The 17,760-nt window shown below is 42.0% G+C and overlaps 1 protein-coding gene across 1 annotated transcript in view; it reads right to left on the bottom strand.

Annotated features, from left to right (window-relative positions):
- Window positions 1–6,582: 6,582 nt before the first annotated feature.
- LOC126214954 (nascent polypeptide-associated complex subunit alpha, muscle-specific form-like) overlaps window positions 6,583–17,760 on the bottom strand; it is a 269,173-nt gene continuing 257,995 nt past the window's right edge. The window contains exon 8 of the mRNA XM_049941590.1: window positions 6,583–7,312. Within this exon, the coding sequence (XP_049797547.1) occupies window positions 6,641–7,312 (672 nt within the window). The 3' untranslated portion in view covers window positions 6,583–6,640. The remainder of the gene's footprint in view (window positions 7,313–17,760) is intronic.

Here is a 17,760-nt window from a genome sequence, read left to right as displayed (position 1 = left end):
CACCTGAACAGATCTTACTAGCAGGTTTTGAGAGGAGTCTAGTACAGGTACAACTGTCACCAAAGGGAAGTTTTGATTGGTATACTGAGTATGTAAGTGTTACTCTGTACCTTCATACACTTAGCTATTTCATCCATACATATTAAAAAATTTGATGTATGTATGTGTGTGTGTGTGTGTGTGTGTGTGTGTGTGTGTGTGTGTGTGTATCTCCTCCGAAACCACTGGACCGATTTAAATCAAACTTGGTACGCTTCCCTTACCATCAGGCAATGCAACCACCACCTATGTATTATGGTTCAAATGATATGATGTAATAAACAATGAGGTGAGTGAAAAACTTCTGTGTCATGCATGATGTTTAAATTTATTACTTAAATGCTGGTAACTCTATCCACAATAGATTTCTCAGGCAGTGTCCATATTTGTCATCAAAATCCTCTACGAAATTTTATCATAGTACCACACTTGGTTCAGGAGGTATGATGTCATAAACATTGAGATGCGTGAATTAAATTTATTACTTCTTTACTACTAACTTTATCCGCAACATATTTTCCAGACAGTATCCACATGTGCCACTGAATGTACATAGATTAGATTAGATTAGATTTACTTTCATTCCAATTGATCCGTAGTGAGGAGGTCCTCCAGGATGTGGAACATGTCAGAAAAACAACAATACATGACAAATATTTACAATTAAAACAAATAAGCTAATGTACCATTCCACAGGTCCCAAGTGGAATGATCGTCATTTTTTAATGAACACTAAGAGTAATTTTACAAATACTAATGCACTGAATTTAAAATAAAAAAGTTTTTTATTTATTTATAAGGTAATACAACTACTGTAATACTTATTTACAATGAACACATTACTGCACTGAAATGGTGCAGAAGTTAGATTATACTAACACACACACACACACACACACACACACACACACACACACACACACACACACAAATTTTCAATGAACACATTACTGCACTGAAATTGTGCAGAGGTTATGTTGTACTTATATACAAATCAGTTGGTTTTACTAAGAAATTCATCAATGGAGTAGAAGGAGTTGGCCACCAATAAATCCTTTAGGCTTCTCTTAAACTGAATTTCATTGGTTGTTAAGATTTTTATGGCTGCTGGCAAGTTATTGAAAATGTGTGTTCCTGAATAATGCACACCTTTTTGTACAAGACTAAGTGACTTTAAATCCTTGTGAAGATTATTCTTATTTCTAGTATTGATTCCATGAATTGAGCTGTTGGTTTGAAAAAGTGATATATTTTTAATGACAAATTTCATTAAGGAATAAATATATTGGGAAGCAGTAGTTAGTATCCCTAGTTCCCTAAACAGGCTTCTGCAGGATGTTCTTGAGTTCACACCACATATAACTCTCACTGCACGTTTTTGTGCCCGGAAAACTTTAGCTTGGCTTGATGAATTACCCCAAAAAATAATCCCATATGACATTATGGAATGAAAGTAAGCATAGTATGCCAGCTTTTTCATTTTTATATCCCCTATGTCTGACAAAATTCGCATTGCAAACAGAGATTTGTTAAGACGCTTCAGCAGTTCTGTGGTGTGCTCCTCCCAGTTGAATTTATTATCAAGCTGTAATCCCAAGAATTTAACACTGTCCACTTCTTCTATCTTCTTGTCATCGTATGTTAGACATATACTCTTGGGACATCCCTTACAAGTTCTGAACTGCATGTAGTGTGTTTTTTCAAAGTTTAGTGATAAAGAATTGGCTAGGAACCAGTGATTAACGTCCACAAATATTTTATTGGCTGATCTTTCTAAGACTACATTTGACTTGCTATTTATTGCAATGTTTGTATCATCGGCAAACAAAACAAACTTGGCATCTGGTAATGTTACTGATGAAAGGTCATTGATATACACAAGAAAAAGTAAGGGCCCCAAAATGGAACCTTGTGGGACCCCACATGTAATTAGTTCCCAGTTGGATGAGGCCTGATAGCTTGATACATGTCTCTTTCCTAATAACACCCTTTGTTTCCTGCCAGAGATATAAGATTTGAACCATTTTGCAGCATTTCCTGTTATACTATAATATTCTAGTTTACTTAAAAGGATATTGTGATTTACACAGTCAAATGCCTTTGACAGATCACAAAATATACCAGTTGCCTGCAATTTTTTGTCTAATGAATTAAGCACATTTTCACTGTAAGTGTAGATAGCCTTCTCAATATCAGAACCTTTTAGAAATCCAAACTGTGACTTTGACAGTATGTTATTTGAGATAAGATGGTTATAAAGACGACTGTACATTACTTTTTCGAAAATTTTTGAGAATGCTGGCAACAGTGAAATTGGACGGAAATTTGATGCTATTTCTTTATCTCCCTTCTTAAACAGTGGCTTAACTTCAGCATATTTCAGCCATTCAGGAAATATTCCACTAATAAACGACTGGTTACACAGATAGCTTAATATGTTACTTAGCTCAGAATCACATTCTTTAATTAACTTTGTTGATATTTCATCATACCCACTAGATGTTTTTGATTTTAAAGATTTTATGATGGACATTATTTCTGTTGGGGTAGTGAGGGTCAAATTCATATTATGGAAGTTACTTGAAATGTCTGGTCTAAGGTAATCCATAGCAGCATCTACCGAACCTGACAACCCCATCTTGTCAGTAACAGTTATAAAATGTTTGTTAAAAAGTTCTGCAACACTATACACATCTGTCACCAATGTATCATTTACTCTTAATGCTATTTGTTCCTCTTCATGCCTGGTTCTACCAGTCTCCTCCTTCACTATATCCCATATTGTCTTTATTTTGTTATCTGATATGACTATCTTTTCCTTGTAATATATTTGCTTTGACATCCGTATTACAGTCTTTAATATTTTGCAGTATTTCTTATAATGTGCTATAGCATCAACATTGGAAATGTTTCGGAGTGACAGATACAGTTTTCTTTTTGTTTTACAAGATACCCCTATTCCTCGAGTAATCCATGGCTTCTTTGTAGACTTTGCTCTAACCTTGGTAAGTTTTGGGGGAAAGCAGTGTTCGAATAAGGTAAGCACTTTATTAGCAAAAATGTTATATTTTTCATTCATGCCATGAACGCTGTAAACATCAGTCCAGTGAATGTCTCTGAGTAGTGTCCTAAAATAATCAATTTTTGGCTTACTGATTACCCTTTTGAGCTCAGATTTAACAGATTTTATATCCTGTTCAGTATTAACATTTAACAGAAGGAACTGCATGTCATGGTCTGAGAGGCCATGGACTATCGGTTTTGTAATATAATTTTGTTCATTGGACTTTTCTATAAAGATATTATCAATGGCTGTTTGTGAGCAAGTGGCTATCCTAGTGGGGAACTTTACTGTGGGAATTAAGTTGAATGATAGTGTTACTAACTCAAACAAGTTCTTATTGGGAGAGTCTTTAAGGAAATCTACATTGAAATCACCAGCAACCACTATTTCTTTGTTTTTGGTTGTTAAATGGGCCAGTACAGCTTCAAGGTGGTTGACAAACAGATTAAAGTTACCTGCAGGTGCTCGATATACACTTAATATTATGAAGGATTTTTTGTGAAATTCTAATTCTGTTGCACATGCTTCCATATGCTGTTCTAGGCAAAATTTATGAATGTCTATGTTCTTAAATTTATGACAGTTCCTGATGAATGTGGCAACTCCTCCTTTCTCCATTTCTGATCTACAAAAGTGAGATGCTAACCTAAACCCTGTAACACTTAAAAGTTCTATACCAGTGGTCACATGATGTTCAGAGAGGCAGATTATGTCAGCTGGGTTTGAAGACTCTAATTCATCTATGCAGATAGTTAATTCATTAATTTTATTTCTCAGTCCTCGAATATTTTGATGCAATAAAGATAGCTGACATTTCTCATTGACTGAGTTAAGATTGGGTGGAGTTAAAATATCTGCTGACAGTTGAAAATTCTTAACCAATGGCTGTTTATGCTGATGTAATAAGCTGGAATTATGTTTTTTGATTTCTTTCTCAAACTGAAGATTTGTCTCAGTTCTAACCTCTCTTAAAATTTGCTTTCTTTCTGTCCTCCCTACCCTAAAAAAGGGTCTTTTCTGAATCCTATAACCACTGGTATTTTACCACTCATGATAGTGCCTCCCCCCTTTAACTTTCCTGCTATTTCCCCAGCCAATTTACCCTTCCCCTTCCTGTTGAGGTGAAGGCCATGCCTAGTATAATCCCACCTACTGAGAGAATCAACAGGAACCACACCAATGTGTGACCCCGACGAAATTATGTCATTGTATGACTTGTAAGTCATGAGATATGATACCATACACATTGAGATTCGTGAAAAACTGCTGCATAATGCACGACTTTTACATTTATTACTTCTTTGCTGCTAACTCTATTTATATTTTGCACACACTATCCATATATCCCGCTGAATGTATCTACAAAATGTTATCATTGTATGACACGTCATAAACACTGAGATGCATGAAAAATGGTCACATCATACATCACATTTAAATGTATTGCTTCTTTACTACTGACTCTATCAACAGCACATTCTGCAGACATCGGTATCTGAATGTAACTACACAAATATATCGTTGTACAAGAGATATGACGTCAGAAACACTGAGAAGTGCGAAAAAATGCCACATCATGTATGAAGTTTTAATACCCTTATACATTACTGCTAATACAGTCACACAGTCGAGACAACTTAAGGAAATCCTTGACACCTGGCAGCGCTTTTGACAGCTTTGAATTGCGAAGCGAAAACGGCTGTAGGTGAAACCATTAGTTGACTATAGAGCTATGAAGAGGTGTCACCATACAGATGTTTACAAAATCGATTTGTAGACATGCGAAGCAGCTGTCCCTAGCGTACAGAAACTATGTTCTTAATTTCGATACTAAACGTATACATTTATACATTACGCATATTTCTTTCTACAACCATATGATAATTTCAAAGATGTTTTCATGAATACATGCAAATGAAGTTTTTTCTATATTGCACTGAGAACATAGTTCATTATTTGTTTTCATTTCTAATATAAAATTGGCGAAATAATACCTCGGCAATGCTGGATTTGTGAGCTAGATTCTTAATAAAACAGCTGAAATCAAAATTGAATAGTACATGTGGGTGCGGAATTCCAACACTAGATTGGCATAAGAATCAGTAACTGTATTCTATATTTTTATTCGTTTATTTTTCTGTCGCAGTTAAATGACAATACTGACTAGTGTTGAGTAGTTTCGAATGTGCCTGTTCATTATCGAACCACTAGCTGTTCAGAACCATATTGTCAGTGCAACTGATACAAAAAATGAAGAAATTTTAAGATAGGACGGTCTGTATGAAAGGCAGAGTCCATGTACAGCACCCTGTTGCATCTTTAATAGATCTGTGAGACCTTATCATCTAGAGATACTATGCTGCTGGTGTTCCTGTATAGACGTGTGATGAAATCAATAAAACATTTCCATTTTTATTTCTAGCATATTCGATACATTGGGAAATATTACTTTATCAGAGGCTGTAGCGTTGTGTACTAAAGCTGAATGAGTTTTTAGGCTATATTCGTTTTTATTTATAATTTATGTGGTGTACAGAATGTAAAATAAGTTACCTACCTTCGTGAAAACCATTTCATTCTTCTTCAAGCACTATACCAGCAATTTGGTGTCGTCTGTGGAAGCTATATATTTTTTTATGCTATGTACCTTTTGTTTGTGTATAACGTGTGTACAGTAAAGAATGTGTTCACAGTGAAAACCATTTAATTCTTCTTCAAACATCATACCAGAAATTAATTGGACGTTGTCTATGAAACTTGTATGTGATTTTAGGTTATTTTCATTTGGTTGTCTACAATTCATGTATAGTAAGGAATATAAAATATATTATTGCCTTTGTGAAAACCATTTCATTCTTCTTCAAATACCATACCAGAAATTAATTGGATATTGTCTACGAAACTTGTATGTGATTTTAGGTTATTTTCATTTTATTTGTGTATAATTTGTGTACAGTAGGGACTATAAAATATATTACATGTCTTTGTGAAAACAATTTCATTCTTCTTCACACACTATACCAGCAATTATTTGAGTGTTGCCTACAAAAGCTATATAAGTTTTTAGGTTATGTTCCTTCTGTTTGTTTATAATTTGTGTACAGTAAAGAATGTAAAATATATTACCTGCCTTTCCAGAAATAACTTCATTCTCCTTGAATCATTATAACAATTAATTGTGCATTGCCTACAAGAGCTATATGTTTTTTTAGGTTATGTTGATTTTGTTTGTCTATAATTTGTGTAGAGTGAAGAATGTAAAATACATTACCTGCCTTTGTGAAAATCGTTTCATTTTTCTTCAAGCACTGCACCAGAAATTAATTGTAAACTAATGATTAATTTTGAACCAAGATTTTGTAGTTTTCAGCTCTGTAGATGGGAACACTGTGGATGACTATTACCTGTAAAATTAGTAGAGGAGCAGGGAAATTAGGTGTGGATTTATACTCAACTAAGGTGACTGAGCACCAACAAACTTTATTTTAGTACTTTTATTTGAATCTTAAATGAATTTAGTACATGTTGGGAAAAATTTCACACCCAGCGTGGCCTCCGTGTTATTTCGGGCAGTTCTCCATTTGCCCGCACGACCTGTGGGGTGCCCTCACAGTATTGCTGTTGCTGCTTCTTCAAATTTTTTGGCTTTCGGCCCTCTGGACATGAAGCTGGGCCATCCCTGACTTTGGTACAAGCTTCTATTGTTGGCAGCCTACCAGAGCCGCGAACCGTTACGTCGGCCTTGTGGTGGGCGCCTTCGTTTATTGTGATCTCTATAGTCAGGTTGTCAGTCGCTGGAGGTCCCACCTGCGGTCCATCTGCACCGTCTCCCGTTACGTGCTGGGACTGACTCTGTCTGTGGGTTCGTTCTCGTCGTTGGGTATGGAGGTGAGTTTGAGATTTTGTAACATTGGCGTCTCCCAGATTCCTACTCGAAGCACCATCTGATATCTCAGACTGTACATTGTCGGTGTTCTTCCAGGTCTGCTGCTGGTCTTCGGGCTCTTCATCCAGCTTCTGTTTGGACTGACCATTTGTTAAGCTGCTGCTAATGCTGTTTGAAGAGGCAGACAGTTTGTTGAATAAATTGCTTCTAGGCTTGGACAATTTATATCCCGGTGTGAGGTGGCCGAGTGAAACCGATTTTTTTACGTATGGTGTAATGTACATTTTCCTTAGACGCTCCATAGCTTGCGAGTAAAAGTCTTCCTGTGTGTGAGAGCAAACATTTTTAGTTCAAAATATTGCAGAGACTGAGTTGTAGCATACAAATATCAAACAAGTGAATGCGTAGTGAACTGACATCCCCTAATAACAAATAGCTCCCGAAGGTCAATAATCATTATTTTGTTAACCTGTAACAGACAAAAGTTTGGCACATACTTATGAAAGTTAAGTGACCGTCTAATTTGAAACTATACCTTGTGAGCTTACATCTTGTGTTGTGTACTAATTTAAAATAACTGCTTAACATACACAAGACAGAGAGTCTTATAAAACTAGATGCTTTGTTCATATCTACTCCAAGTATATTTTACATTTCTTGATTCGGGACCATAATGAGAATGTCCAGAAATACTTCACAAGAAGTGGTAAAAAGTCCAGCAAAGCATCTGTAGCTGTAGGGAACACCAGAAAACTTCTTAAAGGATACTACATAGGTTTATGTGCACTGATGTTCGAGAGAATAATGTCATCTATTTTTATTTTGTAAAGTATTGGAATAATCTTAAAGGAGGTCGTTTTCCTGTGGTAGGGTGTTCTTTTACGAGGGCAACACTGAAAACTTTTGGAAAATCAAACAAGGATGGGCTTAAAAATGTCAATGATTTTCATGTTTCTCAAAATATTCATTTTTGCATTCAATGAAACCAGTCCTTAAAGCAGTGATGCCATATTCCTGAGGCACTTCAGAAACCAGGCTTTTGTGCTTCATTCGATAGCGGAATTGTGATTCCACGCATTTTATCTTAATTTTTGGAAATACAAAGACAGCATAGAGTGCTAGGTCAGGGCTGCATGGTGGATGGTCTTTAGGCCACTATCGTGATGAAATTTCTTTTTTCGCGAACTTTTCTAAAAGTCTGCGGTGAACAAACATTTTTATACCAGTCGGCAGTAACGCTACGCTTGTCTTCTAATGTAACAAAATAAATCATTTTAGGAAAAAAAACTAGGAAGTGTCTTCTTACCACTACTTGAAATTCGTCGGAGTTTCGTAGGCTTAGGTTCCGTTGGAAACACCTACTGAGCCAATTAACTTTTATTTTCAGGATCATAACAATTAATCGAATATTCATCACCAGTAACGATATTCCAGACCAAATCTGAAGCGCCATCTTGGGATTTTTCCAGTGTTTATCTGCATCAATCAGTGCTTTGTTGTTTTTGATCACGAGTCAGTTCAGGTAGAATCCATCAACAACAAAGTCTTTTCTCGCACAACTACTGATGTAAAATGTTTTGAATTTGACTCACACAAATGCCCATTGTTGACCCAATAAATTCATAAGATTCAATCTTCTTCACGCGCTTCTTGAACAGCAGAAATATTTTCATCAGTAATAGCAGTTCGTGGGCATCCTTAAGGAAATTCATCACTAATAAAAAACCAAACACTTTTGAATTTTATGTACCACTTATAAATTGGTGTTTTAGAAGGGGCTTGTTCACCAAATTCATTTCTAAGTCGATCTTCGCGTTGTTTAAGAATTAATGACGATTTAAAATCGTAGCCTTAAAATGTTCTTTAGTCAAATTAATTTTTTGGTGCACACGCAATCATTAATTGATGGCAATTAACAAGCTATTATAGCAAATCGAACAAACTACCCGGCGGTCAACTCAAAAACCATTAGAAAGTAGCTGCCAAATACAAAGAAATTTCCTCTTATTTACAACCATGGCATTTTAAATATTTTGTTCCTAATATTCACGTTCATTTCATCACTAATAATTAGGGGCTTTGAGATAATAAACATGTTTATTATCTGCTTCTGTGATATACCAAGTGATCAAAAAGTCAGTATAAATTTGAAAACTGAATAAATCACGGAATAATGTAGATAGAGATGTACAAATTGACACACATGCTTGGAATGACATGGGGTTGTATTAGAACCAAAAAAATGCAATAGTACAAAAAAAGTCTGACAAATGGCGCTTCATCTGATCAGAATAGCAATAATTAGCATAACAAAGTAAGACAAAGCAAAGATGCTGTTCTTTACAGGAAATACTTAATATGTCCACCATCATTCCTCAACAATAGCTGTAGTCGAGGAATAATGTTGTGAACAGCACTGTAAAGCATGTCTGGAGTTACGGTGAGGCATTGGCGTCGGATGTTGTCTTTCAGCATCCCTAGAGATGTCGGTCGATCACGATACACTTGCAACTTCAGGGAACCCCAAAGCCAATAATCGCACGGACTGAGGTCTGGGGACCTGGGAGGCCAAGCATGACGAAAGTGGCGGCTGAGCACACGATCATCACCAAACGACGCGCGCAAGAGATCTTTCGCGCGTTTAGCAATATGTGGTGGTTCTAACAAAACCGCATGTCATTCCAAGCATGTGTGTCAATTTTTACCTCTCTATCTACATTATTCCGTGGTATATTAAGTTTTCAAATTTATACTGACTTTTTGATCACCCGGTACACTGAAGCGCCAGACAGTCAGACAGGGTACAGACAGACAGTCATTTGAAGTACTTTTTTGAACACGGTTTCTCAAAATTATCGTGAGGCGCTAGATCGGCAGCCCACACTTGATGGAAATATCTTAGGCTTTGTAGCCACAAATAGGCTGGACCTTATCAGCAGTTTCAGTACAGAATCTGGAATTAGCGATCATGATGTCATTATATCATCTATGGTTGCGTAAGTTAACAAATGAGTCAAGAAGGCTAGAAGAGTGTTACTGCTACACTCCTGGAAATTGAAATAAGAACACCGTGAATTCATTGTCCCAGGAAGGGGAAACTTTATTGACACATTCCTGGGGTCAGATACATGATCACACTGACAGAACCACAGGCACATAGACACAGGCAACAGAGCATGCACAATGTCGGCACTAGTACAGTGTATATCCACCTTTCGCAGCAATGCAGGCTGCTATTCTCCCATGGAGACGATCGTAGAGATGCTGGATGTAGCCCTGTGGAACGGCTTGCCATGCCATTTCCACCTGGCGCCTCAGTTGGACCAGCGTTCGTGCTGGACGTGCAGACCGCGTGAGACGACGCTTCATCAGTCCCAAACATGCTCAATGGGGGACAGATCCGGAGATCTTGCTGGCCAGGGTAGTTGACTTACACCTTCTAGAGCACGTTGGGTGGCACGGGATACATGCGGACGTGCATTGTCCTGTTGGAACAGCAAGTTCCCTTGCCGGTCTAGGAATGGTAGAACGATGGGTTCAATGACGGTTTGGATGTACCGTGCACTATTCAGTGTCCCCTCGACGATACCAGTAGTGTACGGCCAGTGTAGGAGATCGCTCCCCACACCATGATGCCGGGTGTTGGCCCTGTGTGCCTCGGTCGTATGCAGTCCTGATTGTGGCGCTCACCTGCACGGCGCCAAACACGCATACGACCATCATTGGCACCAACGCAGAAGCGACTCTCATCGCTGAAGACGACACGTCTCCATTCGTCCCTCCATTCACGCCTGTCGCGACACCACCGGAGGCGGGCTGCACGATGTTGGGGAGTGAGCGGAAGACGGCCTAACGGTGTGCGGGACCGTAGCCCAGCTTCATGGAGACGGTTGCGAATGGTCCTCGCCGATACCCCAGGAGCAACAGGGTCCCTAATTTGCTGAGAAGTGGCGGTGCGATCTCCTACGGCACTGCGTAGGATCCTACGGTCTTGGCGTGCATCCGTGCGTCGCTGCGGTCCGGTCCCAGGTCGACGGGCACGTGCACCTTCCGCCGACCACTGGCGACAACATCGATGTACTGTGGAGACCTCACGCCCCACGAGTTGAGCATTTCGGCGGTACGTCCACCCGGCCTCCCGCATGCCCACTATACGCCCTCGCTCAAAGTCCGTCAACTGCACATACGGTTCACGTCCACGCTGTCGCGGCATGCTACCAGTGTTAAAGACTGCGATGGAGCTTCGTATGCCACGGCAAACTGGCTGACACTGACGGCGGCGGTGCACAAATGCTGCGCAGCTAGCGCCATTCGACGGCCAACACCGCGGTTCCTGGTGTGTCCGCTGTGCCGTGCGTGTGATCATTGCTTGTACAGCCCTCTCGCAGTGTCCGGAGCAAGTATGGTGGGCCTGACACACCGGTGTCAATGTGTTCTTTTTTCCATTTCCAGGAGTGTAGATAGAGCAGAGAAGCAGTTATTAACATCACTTAAGACAGTAAATTGGCATCACTTGGTTCCAGTAAGATGGATGTGGAGGAATTATGGGCAAATTTTAAGCAAATTGTAAATCGTGGTCTGCAGAGTTACGACCATAGTAAGTAGACAAGGGATGGAAGATACCCACCACGGTTTAATGACGAAATTTTGCGGATGCTGAGGAAGCAGAGGCTTTGTACTCTCGGTTCAAAAAGGAACGCGCAAATGACGACGAGCGAAGGTTAGTAGAGATTCGTGCGTCTGGGCGCGAAGCTCACATCAGCTACCACCGTCACACCTTAGCAAAATATCTGGCAGAGAGCCCAAGAAAATTCTTGACCTTAGCGTCTCTAAGGTTACCATTCAGTCCCTTGTCAACCAGTCTGGTGTGGCAGTTGAAGACAGCAAAGCGAAAGCCGAAGTTTTAAATTCCATATTTAAGAAATGGCTCACCCCGGAGAATCGTGTTAGCATATCGTCGTTTGACCATCGAACAGACTCCCGTACGCACTACAAAGTAGTAAGTAGAAGCGTAGAGAGACAACTGAAAGATTTGAAAGCAAATAAATTACCAGGTCCGGATGGAACCCCATTTCGATTTTACAAACAGTACTCTACGGCCTTGCCCCCTTACCCAGCTTGCATTTATCGTGAATCTTTCCAGCAAAAAGTCCCAATCGACTGGAAAAAAGCTCAGGAGACTCGAGTATATGTTGGTGTTGTTATGGTCTTCAGTCCAGAGACTGGTTTGATGCAGCTCTCCATGCTACTCTATCCTGTGCAAGCTTCTTCATCTCTCAGTACCTACTGCAACCTACATCCTTCTGAATCTGCTTAGTGTATTCACCTCTTGGTCTCCCTCTACGATTTTTACCCCCCACTCTGCCCTCCAATACTAAACTGGTGATCCCTTGAAGCCTCAGAATATGTGATACCAACCGATCCCTCCTTCTAGTCAAGTTGTGCCACAAACTCCTCTTCTCCCCAATTCTATTCAGTACCTCCTCATTAGTTATGTGATCTATCCATCTAATCTTCAGCATTCTTCTGTAGCACCACATTTCCAAAAGCTTCTTTTCTCTTCTTCTCCAAACTATTTATCGTCCATGTTTCACTTCCATACATGGCTACACTCCGTACAAATACTTTCAGAAATGACTTCCTGACACTTAAATCTATACTTGATGTTATCAAATTTTTCTTCTTCATGAACGCTTTTCTTGCCATTGCCAGTCTACATTTTATATCCTCTCTACTTCGACCATCATCAGTTATTTTGCTCCTCAAATAGCATAACTCCTTTACCACTTTCAGTGTCTCATTTCCCAATCTAATTCCCTCACCATCACCCGACTTAATTCGACTACATTCTATTATCCTCGTTTTGCTTTTGTTGATGTTGATCTTATATCCTCCTTTCAAGACACTGTCCATTCCGTTCAACTGCTCTTCCAAGTCCTTTGCAGTGTCTGACAGAATTACAATGTCATCGGCCAACCTTAATGTTTCTATTTCTTCCCCATGGATTTTAATACCTACTCCAAATTTTTCTTTTGTTTCTTTTACTGCTTGCTCAATATACAGATTGAACAACCCTGTCTCACTCCCTTCCCAACCACTCCTTCCCTTTCATGTCCCTCGACTCTTATAACTGCCATCTGGTTTCTGTACAAATTGTAAATAGCCTTTCGCTCCCTGTATTTTACACCTGCCACCTACAGAATTTGAAAGAGAGTATTCCAGTCAACATTGTCAAAAGCTTTCTCTAAGTCTAAAAATGCTAGAAACGTAGGTTTGCCTTTTCTTAATTTAGCTTCTAAAATAAGTCGAGTATATAAGAAGGGTAAAAGAACACAGAATCAAAATTACAGAACAATATCCCTAACTTCTGTTCCCTGCAGAATCCTTGAAGATATTCTCAGTTCGAATATAATATACTTTCACGAGACCGGAGAAGCTTATGTTGACGAATCAGCATGGTTCTACAAAGCATCTCCCGTGTGAAACTCAGCTTGCCCTTTTCTCACATGATATACTAGGAACTACAGATGAAGGGCAACAGACAGATTCCAGAATTCTACACTCCTGGAAATGGAAAAAAGAACACATTGACACCGGTGTGTCAGACCCACCATACTTGCTCCGGACACTGCGAGAGGGCTGTACAAGCAATGATTACACGCACGGCACAGCGGACACACCAGGAACCGCGGTGTTGGCCGTCGAATGGCGCTAGCTGCGCAGCATTTGTGCACCGCCGCCGTCAGTGTCAGCCAGTTTGCCGTGGCATACGGAGCTCCATCGCAGTCTTTAACACTGGTAGCATGCCGCGACAGCGTGGACGTGAACCGTATGTGCAGTTGACGGACTTTGAGCGAGGGCGTATAGTGGGCATGCGGGAGGCCGGGTGGACGTACCGCCGAATTGCTCAACACGTGGGGCGTGAGGTCTCCACAGTACATCGATGTTGTCGCCAGTGGTCGGCGGAAGGTGCACGTGCCCGTCGACCTGGGACCGGACCGCAGCGACGCACGGATGCACGCCAAGACCGTAGGATCCTACGCAGTGCCGTAGGGGACCGCACCGCCACTTCCCAGCAAATTAGGGACACTGTTGCTCCTGGGGTATCGGCGAGGACCATTCGCAACCGTCTCCATGAAGCTGGGCTACGGTCCCGCACACCGTTAGGCCGTCTTCCGCTCACGCCGCAACATCGTGCAGCCCGCCTCCAGTGGTGTCGCGACAGGCGTGAATGGAGGGACGAATGGAGACGTGTCGTCTTCAGCGATGAGAGTCGCTTCTGCCTTGGTGCCAATGATGGTCGTATGCGTGTTTGGCGCCGTGCAGGTGAGCGCCACAATCAGGACTGCATACGACCGAGGCACACAGGGCCAACACCCGGCATCATGGTGTGGGGAGCGATCTCCTACACTGGCCGTACACCACTGGTGATCGTCGAGGGGACACTGAATAGTGCACGGTACATCCAAACCGTCATCGAACCCATCGTTCTACCATTCCTAGACCGGCAAGGGAACTTGCTGTTCCAACAGGACAATGCACGTCCGCATGTACCCCGTGCCACCCAACGTGCTCTAGAAGGTGTAAGTCAACTACCCTGGCCAGCAAGATCTCCGGATCTGTCCCCCACTGAGCATGTTTGGGACTGGATGAAGCGTCGTCTCACGCGGTCTGCACGTCCAGCACGAACGCTGGTCCAACTGAGGCGCCAGGTGGAAATGGCATGGCAAGCCGTTCCACAGGACTACATCCAGCATCTCTACGATCGTCTCCATGGGAGAATAGCAGTCTGCATTGCTGCGAAAGATGGATATACACTGTACTAGTGCCGACATTGTGCATGCTCTGTTGCCTGTGTCTATGTGCCTGTGGTTCTGTCAGTGTGATCATGTGATGTATCTGACCCCAGGAATGTGTCAATAAAGTTTCCACTTCCTGGGTCAATGAATTCACGGTGTTGTTATTTCAGTTTCCAGGAGTGTAGATTTCCGGAAAGCATTTGACACGCTGCCCCATTGCAAGATGTTAACGAAGTTTCGAGCGTATGGAAAAAACTAACAGATATGTGAGTGGCTCGAAAGACTTCTTAAATAATAGAATCCAGTATGTTATCTCGACGGCGAGTGTTCATCAGAGACAAGGGTATCGTCAGGAGTACCCCAGGGAAGTGCTGTAGGACCACTGTTGTTCTTTATATCTAGGAAGATGGAAGATGACTTACACAAAATTTCCAGTTGATGTGATGAATGGCAGCTACTCTAAATGTGCAAAAATACACTAATGGCCATTAACATGGCTACACCACGAGAATGACGTGCTACAGACGCGAAATTTAACCGACAGGAAGAAGATGCTGTGACATGCAAATGATAAGTTTTTCAGAGCATTCACACGAGGTTGGCGCCTGTGGCGACACCTACAACGTGCTGACACGAGGGAAATTTCCAACCGATTTCTCATACACAAACAGCAGTGGACCGGCGTTGCCTGGTGAAACGTTGTTGTGATGCCTCGTGTAAGGAGGAGAAATGCGTACCATCACGTTTCCGACTTTGTAGCCTGTCGCGATTGCGGTTTATCGTATCGCGACACTGCTGCTCGCGTTGGTGGAGATACGACTGTTAGCAGAATATGGAATCGGTGGTTTCAGGAGGGTAATACGGAACACCGTGCTGGATCCCAACAGCCTCGTATCACTAGCAGTCGAGATGACAGGCATCTTATCCACACGGCTGTAACATATCGTGCAGCCACGTCTCTATCATTGTCAACAGATGGGGACGTTCGCAAGACAACAACCATCTGCACGAACAGTTCGACGACGTTTGCAGCAGCAAGGACTATCAGCTCGGAGACCACTGCTGCGGTTACTCTTGACGCTGCCTCACAGACAGGAGCGCCTGAGATGGCGTACTCGACGACGAACCTGAATGCACGAATGGCCAAACGTCATTTTTTCGGAGGAATCCAGGTTCTGTTTACAGCATCATGATGGTCGCATCCGTATTTGGCGACATCGCGGTGAACGCACATTGGAAACGTGTATTCGTCATCGCCATACTGGCGTATGACCCGGCGTGATGGTATGGGGTACCATTGGTTACACGTCTCGGTCACCTCTTGTTCGCATTGACGGCACTTTGAACAGTGGACGTTACATTTCGGATGTTTTACGACCCGTGGCTCTACCCTTCATTCAGTCTCTGCGAAACCCTACATTTCAGCAGGATAATGCACGACCGCATGTTGCAGATCCTGTACGGGCCTTTCTGGATACAGAAAATGTTCGACTGCTGCCCGGGCCAGCACATTCTCCAGATCTCTCACCAATTGAAAACGTCTGGTCAATGGTGGTCGAGCAACTGGCTCGTCACAATACGCCAGTCACTACTCTTGATGAACTGTGGTATCGTGTTGAAGCTGCATGGGCAGCTGTACCTGTACACGCCATCCGAGCTCTGTTTGACTCAATGGACAGGCGTATCAAGGCCGTTAGTACGGCCAGAGGTGGTTGTTCTGGGTGCTGATTTCTCAGGATCTATGCACCGAAACTGAGTCCAAATGTAATCACATGTCAGTTCTTGTATAATATATTTGTCCAATGAATATCCGTTTATCATCAGCATCTCTTCTTGATGTAGCAATTTTAATGGCCAGTAGTGTTAAGTTAATGTGTGTGAGTAGGAAGAACTAACCTGTAATTTTGGGACACAGTATTACTAATGGCCTGCTTTACACAATAAAGCCGTTCAAGTATCTGGGCGTAACGTTGCAAAGCGATATGTGGTGGAACGAGCATGTGAGTACTGTGATGCCGGCCACTGTGGTCGAGCAGTTGTAGGCTCTTCAGTCCGGAACCGCGCTGCTGCTACGGTCGCAGGTTCGAATCCTGCCTTGGGCATGGATGTGTGTGATGTCCTTTGGTTAGTTAGGTTTAATTAGTTCTAAATTTAGGGGACTGAGGACCACAGATATTGAGTCCCAAAGTGCTTAGAGCCATGTGAACCATTTTGAAGAACTGTGGTAGGGAAGGCGAATGGTCGACCTCGGTTTATTGGAAGAATTTTAGGAAAGAGTGGTTCAGCTGTAAAGGAGACCGCGTATAGTACATTGGTGCGACCTATTCTTGAGCACTGCTCGAATATTTGTGGTTCATAGCAGGTCGGATTGAAGGAAGTCATCGAAGTAATTCATAGACGGGTTGCTGGATTTGCTACTGGCAGGTTCACACAATAGTGTTACAGAGATGCTTCAGGAACTCAATTGGGAATCCCTTCAGGCGATATTTTTTTCGAGAAACACTATTGAGAAAATGTAGAGAATTGGCATTTGGAGCCGAGAGCCGACTACCGAACGATTCTACTGCCGCCAACATTCATCGCACGTAAGGACCACGAAGGTAAGGCACAAGAAATTAGGGCTCATACAGATGCATATAGATAGACGTTTCTCGCTTGATTTATTTGCAAGTGGAACAGGGTACGCCCCCACCACGTATTTTTTAAAAAGCCATTAATATACGAGTACACTCCTGGAAATGGAAAAAAGAACACATTGATACCGGTGTGTCAGACCCACCATACTTGCTCCGGACACTGCGAGAGGGCTGTACAAGCAATGATCACACGCACGGCACAGCGGACACACCAGGAACCGCGGTGTTGGCCGTCGAATGGCGCTAGCTGCGCAGCATTTGTGCACCGCCGCCGTCAGTGTCAGCCAGTTTGCCGTGGCATACGGAGCTCCATCGCAGTCTTTAACACTGGTAGCA

Source organism: Schistocerca nitens, chromosome 12, assembly GCF_023898315.1.
Source record: "Schistocerca nitens isolate TAMUIC-IGC-003100 chromosome 12, iqSchNite1.1, whole genome shotgun sequence".
In the NCBI taxonomy this organism is placed as follows: domain Eukaryota; kingdom Metazoa; phylum Arthropoda; class Insecta; order Orthoptera; family Acrididae; genus Schistocerca; species Schistocerca nitens.
Note: the sequence above shows the minus strand (reverse complement) of the source record. Positions and strands in the feature narration are given on the sequence as shown.